General features: G+C 39.4%; 1 protein-coding gene across 3 annotated transcripts in view; it reads left to right on the top strand.

The window, feature by feature from the left end:
• The window catches only part of LOC127789906 (tRNA (guanine(37)-N1)-methyltransferase 1), a 38,251-nt gene extending 26,290 nt beyond the window's left edge, over nucleotides 1-11,961 (top strand). For all 3 annotated transcript variants that reach the window (XM_052318994.1, XM_052318995.1, XM_052318993.1), the window contains exons 6-9: nucleotides 6,859-7,001; nucleotides 7,392-7,503; nucleotides 11,302-11,414; nucleotides 11,546-11,961. In XM_052318994.1, the coding sequence (XP_052174954.1) occupies nucleotides 6,859-7,001; nucleotides 7,392-7,503; nucleotides 11,302-11,414; nucleotides 11,546-11,680 (503 nt within the window). In that variant the 3' untranslated portion in view covers nucleotides 11,681-11,961. The remainder of the gene's footprint in view (nucleotides 1-6,858; nucleotides 7,002-7,391; nucleotides 7,504-11,301; nucleotides 11,415-11,545) is intronic.
• The last annotated feature ends 852 nt before the right edge of the window (nucleotides 11,962-12,813 follow it).

Raw genomic sequence — 12,813 nt, 5'->3', positions numbered from 1 at the left:
CATCGAGAGTTGAGTTTTACAATTGGAGAATGGGTATGGTTGCGACTTCAACCATACCGCCAGCTCACTGTAGCAAGACAGAAATATCATAAACTTTTTCCGAAGTATTTTGGACCCTTTCGAATCTTGGCCAAAGTAGGCCCTGTTGCTTACAAGCTTGAGCTTCTAGTAGGCAGTTGAATACATGATGTGTTCCACGTGTCTCTCCTCAAGGAGTCTAAAGGACCTCCACCAGTTGCGATGGGCAATTTACCACCAGTACGAGATGGCAAGGTTTTAACCACCCCCCAGGCTATTATTCGAAGCAAGCTCAATAAAGACAACTGGGAGCTGTTAGTCCAATGGGCAGGATGCGACATGGGAACTAGTTGAACACTTCCAGGCACCTTATCCAGACTTTTGAGCTTGGGGACAAGCTCAAGTTCGAGAGGGGAAGTGATGATATGGATGCTTTATTGGAAGGCATTATCAAAAAAGGAAATCAACAGCAGTGAATCCATAGTGATTGCTTGCCAACTAAAAGTTTAGTTTGATTCCTTTCTCGTTTTATTTTGATAGCCAAGATCCTAAATCAGATCCTATAATTTAGGATATGTTTTTCCTTAGTAATTAGCTGCATGTTATTTAGGATTTATCTTTCCATTGTTATTGAGCTACCTATATAAAGGGCTTTACTATGGAATAAGAGGGATATCAATTCTCTCAAAAGAAATTAGTTTCTCTTAGGAGGGGCCTCCGTCAAGGACGAGTCTGCCTTCACCAATTCACCATAGCTCCAAAAAAAAGATTCTCTTGTGTCTAGACCTGTGACTAGATCCTACACCAAGGCACATAACATGTTGTCTCTACTGCTTGCTTCTTTATTAATTGCATGCCTTTGTCTGTCCTTGGGGAGGATATTCCCTACGCTGTCTTATTTCCTACTCAGTCTATATTCCTTGTTGAACTTCATATCTTTGGTTGCACTTGTTTTGTTAGTGATGTCCGTCTCCACTTGTCTAAGTTGGATCCAAATCTCTCAAGTCCGTTTTTCTTGGCTACTCTCGTACTCAAAAAGGGTATTGTTGTTTTTTCTCCTACCCTTTGCTGGTACTTGGGGTTTGCCGATGTTACCTTCTTTGAGACCACACCGTTCTTTCCTATGTCCACTGAACATGAGTATGTCCATGAGGATGATGACATTTTGGTCTACACTATAACCACTCGCGTTGCTCCACCTATGTCACCTAATCCACTTACTTTTCAAGTGTATTCTTGCATGGCTCCAGCTTCACATCCTCCACCAGCTTCTTCTTTGTCTGCAGATCCTTCTATCGCCATGATGACCCTAGTTCTTCCATCTTCGAATTTGAGCCTTGACCTTCCCATTGCTCTCCACAAAAGTAAACGTCAATGTACTCATCCTATATCTTCTTTTGCTTCTTGCACACATTTGTCTCCCTCCCTTTAGTGCTTTATTTCACCTTTAGATTTGGTCTTAGTTCCTAAACGTTTATCTAAAACTCTTTCACACCCTAGTTGGCATGCGACTATGGTTGATTAGATGCCGGCCTTGGATGAGAATGGTATTTGGGATCTAGTTCCTTTACCTTCTAGGAAAATGACTATCAGATGCAAAGGGGTCTTCGTTGTCAAGGTTAATCCTGATGGTTCTGTGGCTCAGCTTAAAGCCCATTTGGTTGCAAAAGGGTATGCTTAGACCTATGGTGTTGATTATTTTGATATATTTTCTCCAGTGGCTAAACTTGCTTTTGTTCACCTATTTATCTCTTTAGCTGCTACTAATGATTGGCCCCTATATTAATTCAATGTCAAGAATGCTTTTCTTCATGGTGACCTACAAGAAGAATTCTATATGGAGCAACCACCTGGGTTTGTTGCTTAGGGGGAGTCAGGCAAGGTTTGTAAACCTTGCAAATCCCTATATGATCTAAAATAGAGTCCTCGTGCTTGGTTTGGGCAGTTTAGTGAGGTTGTTCAAGAGTTTGGACTTAAAAAAAGTGTCTGTGATCATTCTGTGTTCTATTAACAATTGAGGGCTAGTATAATATTGTTAGTTATATACGTTGATGATATTGTTATCACATGGAGTCCTTCAATGAAATCCATAGACACGCCTTCCCAAGCCTATTATGGGATGGCCAACGATTGTAGGAGTCTCGGTAAGGCCACATGCTTGTGTTTGCACCTCTGACAAGTAGGGCAAGACAGCACAAATTCCACTACCTCCTTCTTGAGTCCTTCCCAAAAAAACATTTGTCTTACCATGTGGTAGGTAGCCTGAATGCCCGAATGGCCCCCCAAGGGAGAGTCATGCAAGGATTGCAAGATCCTTCGTTTGAGCCTCTGATCATCCCCCACTACTATCATACCACGATATCTGATCAGTCCTTGTGTCATGGTATACCCCTTGCTCCCCATAGGATCCACTGCCAACTGTTCTTGTAGTTTCTTAAGCTACTTAGTATGCTCATAGCTCTCTGTGATCCCCTTTACCCAATCAGGGACGACAATTGTAATGGCACTATAGCTAGCCCTTTCTTTCCTTCTAGAAAGTGCATCGGCCACTTTATTCTCTCCCTTGCCTATAGTGGATTGTATAATCCAAGTCCAGCAGTTTAGATAACCCCTTCCTCTGAAGTTGGGTGTGTAGTCTCTGCTGCATCAAATGCCTCGAACTGTCATGATTAGTTTTAATGATAAAAGGGGCTTCCCTCCGGGTAGTGCCTCCATTTGTCCACTGCCACTAAGACTACTAGTAGCTCATTGTCGTATACACTTAGTCCCAAATGCCTTGGGACTAAGGTTTAACTAAGGTATGCCACTGGCTTGCCTTCTTGCATGAACAGTGCACCCACCCCCATATCACCAGCATCTGTCTCTATCACAAAGGGTTTTGAGAAGTTATAAAAGCCATTTCAGCTTTGGGGTTCCATTGGAACTTATCCTTCTTTAGCAACTCGGTCATGGGCTTACTAATTATCCCATATTGTGGGACAAACCTCCGGTAGTACCTTGTTAGTCCCAAGAACCCTCTCAGCTCTTTCACAGTGGTAGGCTGCGGCCATTCCGTCATAGCAGTGATATTCTTCGGATCAGTATTAACTCCTTTCCCTAATATTACAGGCCCTAAATATTCAACCTCTTTATGTGCAAACGAGCATTTGGACCTCTTGACATATCATTGATTTTGTTTAAGGATTTGGAATGCTGTCCTTAGGTGGGAAAGATGAAGTTCTCGGTTAGGGTTGTATATTAGTATGTCATCTAAGAATACTAATATGAATTTTCTTAGGTAAGGGGCAAATAATTGGTGCATCAAGGTTTGAAAGGTAGCCGGGGCATTAGTGAGCCCAAATGGTATAACAAGGAATTCATAAAGGCCTTGGTGGGTTCGAAAGGCGGTTTTTGGGATGTTTGCAGGGTGCATTCGGATCTGATGGTACCCAAATTGCAAGTCTAGCTTAGAAAAAATGGATTCCCCATGTAATTCATCCATCAAATCTTCTATAATGGGAATAAGGAATTTGTTCTTAATGGTTAGGGTGTTGTGCTGGTAGTAGTCTACACAAAATTGCTAGGTACCATATTTCTTTTTGACTAATAGAACACGTGATACAAATGGGCTCTAGCTGGGTTGTATAGTTGAGGAGGAAAGCATTTGTTTAACTTGTCTTTCTATTTCAGATTTTTGTATGGGTGGGTAACGGTAAGGCCTGATATTGACTGGTTTTGAATTAGGCTTCAAGGGAATGGTATGGTTCAAGGCTCGGGTAGGGGTGAAGAGAGGCAGGTTCAGCAAACAATTCTTTAAACTCAATCAAAAGTTCATTGAATGTGTCTAAGGAAGTTACCTCTTCTTGAGACCATTTAGGTTCCACTTTTTGCTTCTTATTGCCCCTTGTTCCCATGCAGCCTACTTCCTCCATTTCCACAACTTGAATGGAAAATAGCTGTGAAATGTGGAACTTCCTTTTTTTGAGCAACTTTTGTAGTTTCTTTCCTGTAATTATTTTGCATTCCCCTTGACTCTAGGCTTCCGACCAATGTTAGCTTCTTGCCATCCACCTTCACTGTCACCTCTAACTTATTGAGGTCAATTGTTAGAGGGTTGACAGTCCTCATCTAGTCCACCCCCAACACTATATCACAACCCTTTAATTCCAACACTCTTAGGTCCATCGAGAACTCTTTCCCTTGCATGAGCCACTTGAAATCCACACATTTGTAGTGGTTAAACATACGGTTACCATTGGCCACCATGACAGACAACGGTGTGGTGGCCACCAACTCGCACTTTAGATCAGTAGCAATAGCTTTATTGAGAAAGCTATGTGTGCTACCACTATCTATGAGGACCATCAATTTCCTTCTTCCAGCTTACCCTTTGACTTTTATTATCTTCCTCGTCTTCTCTCCTTTCAATGCATGGAAGGATATCTCCTCTTCTTCATCTTCTACCTCTGCCTCCTCTACCAACTCCATGTCTTCCTCCTTGATCTCCTCTTCTTCCTCATCCTCCTCCTTTTCCTTGCCTTCCATCTTCAATAGTTGCCGTTTGCACTGATGGCCTGGTCCATACTTATCACCACATTTGTAACAGAGCCTGAGTTGCCTTCTCTGCTCAATTGTAGTACCCTTCACGCCTTTGTAATTTGTCTTAGGGGGTCCCAATGCTACTCCAACACTCATCCCCTTCATATTCGCCCCCATCGGCGATGGAGGGTTCACATTGCTCCTAAGACACGGCTTACCCCTCCAAAAAATGGCCTCTAATATCAGTTCTTGGTGCCTGGCCTTCTCTGCAACTTGCCTCACGGTGGTAGGCAACATCATCTTGACCATAGACAACAATTCTCCTCTAAGGCCACTAACAAAATTTGGTACAAAATATTGCTCCGTCAGGCATCATGCATGGTTGTGCATTCCACATAAGAGCTCTTAATTCGTTGGACTTGTCCAACTAGTTAGTCATTGTGCCCGTTTGCTTTAATATTTTGAACTTCTCAATCATATCTGGCATGTTCTTTTCCCTGAACCTTACACAACTCTTCAGCGAACTCATCCCATCTAGCCTTCACCTCCCTCGCCTTGATCCACCCCTGATACCAGGAGTCAGTAGTATCATTGAGATATGCCGCTACCATGGTGATCCTTTGCACCTCGGGCACATTATACAACTGGAAGAATCTCTCACATTAATGGATCCATCAAACAAGGGAATCTTCAAACAAGGCATATGGGTGGAGATATTAGTGTGAGAATTCAAACCTCTTACTGGTGCCCTGGTGTCTATCTCCGATGGCTCACTTGGTTCAACCAATCCGTCAAGTCGTGGGAGTATTCCGTGGCAGGAATGACTGGGATTAGTCATCGATCAGGGTGGGAATTCAGGCGGCAACCTGAATTGTGGAAGGGCAGAGAGCATATTGAATATGCCATGAATTCTCTGTTTGTACTAATCGATAGTTCCCCGATGCTTCTCCAACTCCCTTTGCATCGCTTCTCTAGCAGCAACTTGGTCTTCATTGCCTTGAGCGATCACCTCATGAGTTTGGTTTATTCCAAACTCCACTGCCTCCATGCGCATGTCCAATTGCCTCATATGTGTGCCTTCCGCCATTACTTTTGCTCTTGTTGATATCATCGTCAAACATCGAGGTTGTCCCGATCTGATACCAAATGATAAGTCTTGAATCTGAGACTTATGCAAATTTGGAATTGAGTAGTTGTGGAATTCGAATTGGAGGGAGAGAGAGAATTTGAAAGGAGGGGGGAGAATTGAGAAGAAAAGAGAGAGAAGATTTTTGGAGGAAAAGATTTATGTTCTATTCAATTGCATAAATCCCATCCTCGGCGCATCTTATCCTTTTATAGGCGGCCTTATGATTGTAACCGCAAGGGTACAAGTGGTTAGAGCTATAACTGTTTAGTGCAGCTATGGCTTATTACAATACTAGGCTAATTACAGCCTTACCCCCTAACTACTAATTACATTCATGCCATTGCCAGCCCTTTAGGGTCGTGACATTGGGTATGAGGTATGCTACTTAGCTAGGTACACATTTATTGGGGGTAGGGTTGGTTGGTATGTCAGTTCAGTTTGTGGTTCATTTTGAATAATGTATGGATATGCTTATTAAAATTCAAAGGAAAAATTTTGTTATATTCATAAGATATTGCAATGAAAATGAGGTTCAACTAACTAAAAGCAAGTCTGCAATAACATAATATATCAGTAGGAGCAGAGACAGAAAAAAGAAAAAAAAAAAACTGAATGTAACAGAAAAAATTTAAAGTTAACTGTCATCTCGAAAGCTTAGTTGTCCCAATGATTTCTGAGTTTGGACCTTTGAATTTGGGTTATCAAGTCACTTTGAAGTTTTATATCCGAGATTGCCAATTTTGGTTATCCAGCTCATGTCCCTCCCTGTTCCAATGCGTGCTTGTATTGCGATCTGATACGCACAATAAAAAATGCAGTTCATGGGGGGTGCTTCGAATTCTGTACCTATGATGCTTGAGTAATTTATTATTAAGCAGTTTCCTGTTGGTCATGCCATGTGTAAAACATTTTGATGATTAGTTTCAACTGCTTTTCAAGTCTATAGGTACTGTGAAACACTTTCTAGTTTGGCACTGAAGTTTAACCTTTTCTTTGAGATGTTTCTTTTTTCTGTCCCAAGAAAACACCATATGTTTTTTTATAATACTTCCTTGAACCTGGCCAAAATATATACTAATTTGTCGGCTCTCTCCCTGATTTTCAATTGCTTCTCAAAATTAGGAATACTGAAAATATGGGCGCTCACCTATGCCTTTGTATTTTTGTATTTATTTATCTAGTTTTATGTGCAGGTGATGTTTTTGCTGGAGTGGGTCCTATAGCCATATCTGCAGCAAGAAAAGTGAAGTATGTTTATGCTAATGATCTGAACCCCCATGCCATTGAATATCTGCAAAGGAATTGTATCTTGAACAAGCTTGAGAGGAAGATAGAGGTAGGAATTTTCTTTTAAGCCACACAAGTATTACCTGATATTTTCTGTTTTTTGTACCTTTCTTAATTGAAAAAAAAACAATAAATACTTTGCAATGATTGCTAGTTTAATGGATGGTCATGAAGAGATTATTCTATCCTAGGTTCTTTGAACTGAAGGTCTTAAGAATTTGTTCCTGATTCAACTTCCTACTGCTGCTAATATCCACTAATGCCTTATTAATTTGCATTCAATGCCATTGTTTGTGTAAGAATTCGAGCACTTTTAAACTCTTTATTAGTATTTATTGATGAGACACATGCTTGTTCATGTTGATTTATACAAAATTACAAATGTCTTTTCATTGAGTTGTATCAAGACAGGGTTGAATGTTTGTCTTTCAATTTGTAGGTATTTAACATGGATGGAAGGAGGTTCATTAATACTGTTTTTACAAGTCTGGAAGCTCAATTTATCACGCAAGTAGTCATGAATTTGCCAAATAATGCTGCAGAAAATCTAGGTATATTTTTGTTTTGGAAGAATATGTAGTTTGTTTGATTTCATTCATCTTTTTAGTTATGGAAATTGAGAGTTGTTTCTGTAATTTGTGATTTCTAGTTTTTGCCATTTGGGATGCACTTAGTGAGGTATCTTGAAGAATTTAAGGGATTATAATTTCTTGTCAATAGATCAGCCTATTAAATTTGAGAAAATATGTTCATCTGGCTCATTACTTGGTTGAGGCCAAGTCCTAGAAAACTATCTTCTAAGGATCAATAAAGACTTGATTTCTTAAAACTCTACACTTCCAATTTGATAGACAATTATTCTTTCCTAGAGTCTAGAAATTTTCCTCTTGACTCAAGATATCATCGGTAAAGATTTTCAGGAACTAATACAAGTAGGACTTGAAACACCTTGTTCATCATCAAAAGCAGCATTGGCATTTGTCAAGCCAAAAGCCGGCATTTGAAATATGTGTGTAATCCCATTCTTGGTGTAAAAGTGAACACTCGATAATCATGAGTTCAGGGCAATAGAACTTCTTTTTTGTAAGCACATTGTTCCTTACTAATCAATACATGGCCTCACTGGAAGATGCTTTGTCCTTGCATTGGTGCTCTAGAAACCACCAAGCCAAATCTACCCTGTTTGAATGAGTTTTGCATAAATTATCAGAAACAAGATTGATAGTTAAATCTTAAATTTTAATGGATGGGGAACATTAGGTGATATAGGACAAGAATCATCCCATATCGACTGTTCAGCCTGTGAATTGACGCCTTATATGTGGGTGTGCCCCTCCCTCTGTTAACTGTAGTTTTTAGGGGTACATGCCCCTACATCATTTGGTATCAGAGCGAGGTTTGCCTCGTGGCACTCCACCCAAATGGTTTGGCGTGAGGATTCTGCTGGCCGGGAGAGTTTGTCAGTTGATTGGTGTGAGGATTTTGCTGTCGAGTCAACAGCTTTCTAGGTAGGAATGTCTAATGTAGGACGAGAATCGTCCCACATCGACTATTCAGCCTGTAAATAGGCCTTATATGTGGGTGTGTCCCTCCCCCCGGTAATTGTAATTTTTAGGGGTGCATGCCCTTGCATCATTAGGCAACGATCCCCTTTTGCGTAACTAATTTTTGGGGTGTAAATTTCACGAAACACCCTAAAGTTTGAAAAAAGGGCACTGAGTACCCTTTTTGTTTTTCAAAAATATCGAGGACCTCTCTTAACTACATCAAACTTGTTTCGTTTCCCCCTACGTCCACTTAATGGTTGCTAAAATATACATTTGTAGCTCATTAGGCAATGATCCCCATTGCATAACTAATTTTTGGGGTTTAAATTTCACAAAACACCTTGAGGTTTGACAAAAGGCACTGAGTACCCTTGTTTTTTTAGAAATGTCAAGCACCTCTCTTGACTACATCAAACTTGTTTTGTTGCTTCCTACCTTCACTTAATGGTTGTTAAAATTTACAAAATACCAAAACTGCCCCCATCTTTCTCACCTCCCTTTTCGCTACCTATTTCTCTCTCTAACCCATCTTACTTGGTGATCCCTTGCCCTATTTCTCCCACCTCTCGCTTGCTTTGATAGCCAGGTGGTTCTAATCCAGCAATGGTGGTGCCTAGCAATGCTGGCTGACCACCACCAATTTATTTTTTTAATTTTTTTGGTTTTACACATTGTTTAGAAGTCAAGGGTAGAATGGTCATTTTACCCCTAATTTACCTACGGGGGAGGTCCTTGGCATTTTTGAAAACACAGAAGTACTCAGTTCCTTTTTGCCAAGTCTTAGGGGTGCCTCGTTAAATTTACCATTTTTCCAATAAGTTCCGCCCTCCATAATTTACATTCTCTTTTTTGAGTATTTAGATTTTTTATCCAGACTGTCAAAATTTTGGAACAAGTTAGCAAAAGAGGTAGAGAAAGACCAAAAAACATGTTAGAAGACACTTAGGTTTGATATTAATGGCTCGTTTGTATAAGTTGGAGGTTATACCATCTATAGTGGTAATACCATGTTTGGGATGGAAAAATGGGTGGGTTAAATTGGTCCCATCCTTAACTTACCTCAACAATGTGGGATAAGTTTATCCCACATACCCACCTCGCATAAATTTATGCCACCTTAGTGGGATTAAAGTCAACACATTTGGACCAAAATACCCCTCTATAAAAGCCATCTCTCTCTCTCTCTCTCTCTCTCTCTCTCTGTTGATGGCACCAACATCACTACTGGCCATCACTGACCACCACCACTGGCTTCTTCTTCTTCTTCTCTGCGAGACCATTGCAATAACCATCATCTCCTTCGTTGTTGCTTCTTTTGTTTTGCCAATTTCTTCTAATCATCATGTCCACCACTTCCATAGATATATATTTTTTTGGTCCAAGTCCAAGTCCCTATATTCCAAGACCTCTCTCTCTCTCTCTCTCTTTCTGTTAATGGCACCAACATCACTACTGGCCGTCACTAACCACCACCACTGGCTTCTTCTTCTCTGCGAGACCACTGCAATAACCATCATCTCCTTCGCTGTTGCTTCTTTTGTTTTGCCAATTTCTTCTAATCATCATGTCCACCACTTCCATAAAAAAATTTTCGGTCCAAGTTCCTATATTCCAAGACCCAATTTTTAATCTATAATTCTGGATTAACATCTTTACTCATGTCCACCCATAAAAATGTGATAACTCTGCAGATACAGTGGCCCTACCTCTCTAGCTCATTTTCCAATGCACTCGGGCAATGCAACTGTTGAAGCTATGATCCTCTTCCAACAAATTCTAGAAAGTCAAAAAGATCATAGATATGTCTAGCTAAAGATAGATATTAGCTAGATAAATTTAAGATATTTTAGACAATGTTCTAGATTTCTTTGTATTAATATATGGATACTTATCTTAAATATCTAGATATTTGTACTAGAAGTTTCTTTTTAAGCAACTATAAATTTGTATCTAAGAGATCTGGAAGTACTATTAGAAATTTATTTCCATAAAAACACCATCCCTCTCCTAAAATCTATGCACCATCGACACTAATTATCACCAAAACGCAACAGTGTAACACGATGCTAAAATGGTATGACACCCATAAACTCAGGATTTTGTAGTGGAGAGAGGTATGGACCCGAACTGATTGATTTTGCTTTGATTTCAATGGAAGCAGCCTGTGGTTCATCATTGGCTGTGTCCACATGACAGGGACATCTAACATAAAACTTTCTGTTCTTCCCATCATTTAAATTGAATGATCACCTTGTATGGGTGATCGTAGCAGCAATAAGAAACTCATTTTTGCGACATTTTTCCTGGATTTACTTCCTATGAGACCTTGAACTCAGATTGTAGTACTGCATGCATGAAAAGTTCAGTATACTGAATCTTGCAAAGGTTATTGGATTTTTATTTTAGGCAAACCTTGTTTGTTAGATGTGAAATTGCCATTTGTAGGGAAGACAAGAATGTTGCTACCATGTTGAGTCTGGGGTGGTAGGTTTTCATGTATGGTGGGAATGACCTCTATTTTCTTTTAAGAAATTTATTTTCCCAAAGGGTATTGCCCATTGTATTTTTCTATAAGCACATTCTTCCAAATCAAGTATAATGGAAGCTATTTGAAGTTATTTTTGGTAAAGTTCCACATGCGCACACCCTATATCTATGTCTAAAAATTTCTTCCCCGATTGCTGTATGCAAGCAATTTTGGAGGTGTTTTCGGTGAAGACGGTGTGAAGGACAACCGTCTCTCTCTCTCTCTCTCTCCACATATTTGTCCATGTAATGTTTCCCCAATTGTTTTTTCTGTAGACGTGTTCAGGGGGATATTTAGGACACGTCCCAAGGATGGAGTAATTAAGTTGCCAAAGATCCATGTTTATGGATTCTCAAAAGCCCAAGATCCAGAGTTTGATTTTCACGAGGTATGGTTCCTCTTAGAAAATCAGTATCATCTATTTGATTGTTCAGACTGCTAAGTGTGTTGTGATTCTGTGGCATCTTTCCTACTGATTGATTAATAACTATCTTCTCTGGGATTGAACTCGTAATGCAGCGGATAAGAGTTGCCATGTCAGAAGTGGCATTTGAGGTAGAAATGCGAAGGGTTCGGCTTGTTGCACCAGGAAAATGGATGCTGTGTGCATCATTCATTCTGCCTGAGAGCGTGGCATTCGCGAAAATACTATAAGTTCATTGGGTATTGAAAGATGAGGTGGGTCATGATGTGCCTGTGATGCATTATTGACTCTACAGCCAAGAAAGTACCCGTTCCAAGAAGAACAAAACTGAAGAGACGCAGTAGAGGGTTGAGACGTACCTAGGATTTTGATTGGATGCCGTGGGAAGCATTCACTCAACCCACTAGAATTAAATTTTCAAACATCTTAAATTTTGTACATTGTAATTCTTACTATTCATTTCTAAAATTTTTCACAAAATAAAATTTTCTTCAGGTGTCATTCAGCTTAACTATTGTTTTTATATATGGTTTGGAATTTAATATCTTGTAATCTGTATATTGGAAGATTATAATTTGTCAAAATTTTGCATATATGTATATGTATGCAATGAGTATATATACATATATGTGCATATCTATGGTTTTGCCATCCATGAAAAAAAAAAATGACACATGAAGAAAATGATAAGACTTACAAAAATAATTGCATACATGGATGGCAAAACCAGAACTTTTTTTTTTTTTTTTTTAAAACTTGAATCATCAAGAAAAGAAGACCCATCAAAACCTACACCTGCTCTTCAACAAAATTAACTTTTCTTCCTTCCTTTCTTTTTCCTTTTTCAAAGCCGGGACACAGAAGGAAAAAGAGAGAATGCTTTGTTTCTTTCGCAAAATCAAAGACAAAAGCAACGCCTATAAGCCCAGAAACGATTGCGCACGGAGTGAGGGCTTCGATGATGGATTTCGCTTTTTTCGTCTATACTATTAACTTGAAGACAGAAGGGGTCTTGCGTTTTGAAGCATCAGAGGAGGAGGCTAAGAAGCTGAATTAGAAGACTTGACAGGCCAATGAAATTGATCTGCATTTGCATTTAATTTATCCAAATTGATAAGGATTTATTCCTTAGTTTAAAACAGGATAACAATGGATCAAAGATGATGGAGCAGCTGTTATATATATATATATAGAAAAATATTATTTATATAAATAATTAGATTATCAAAAAATTAATCAGAAGTCAAAATTTAAGAATGCCTAACATAATTTGTTGCCTATAGATAAAGCCTGATTGATTGGACTTCATCCCAAGTCCAGTTGAGATAAAATTCGATGGAGTTTCATCATGAAGTCTGATCAA

Source organism: Diospyros lotus, chromosome 14 (assembly GCF_014633365.1).
Source record: "Diospyros lotus cultivar Yz01 chromosome 14, ASM1463336v1, whole genome shotgun sequence".
Classification (NCBI taxonomy): domain Eukaryota; kingdom Viridiplantae; phylum Streptophyta; class Magnoliopsida; order Ericales; family Ebenaceae; genus Diospyros; species Diospyros lotus.
The sequence above is the reverse complement of the archived record's forward strand: the minus strand, read 5'-3'. Positions and strand labels throughout refer to the sequence as shown.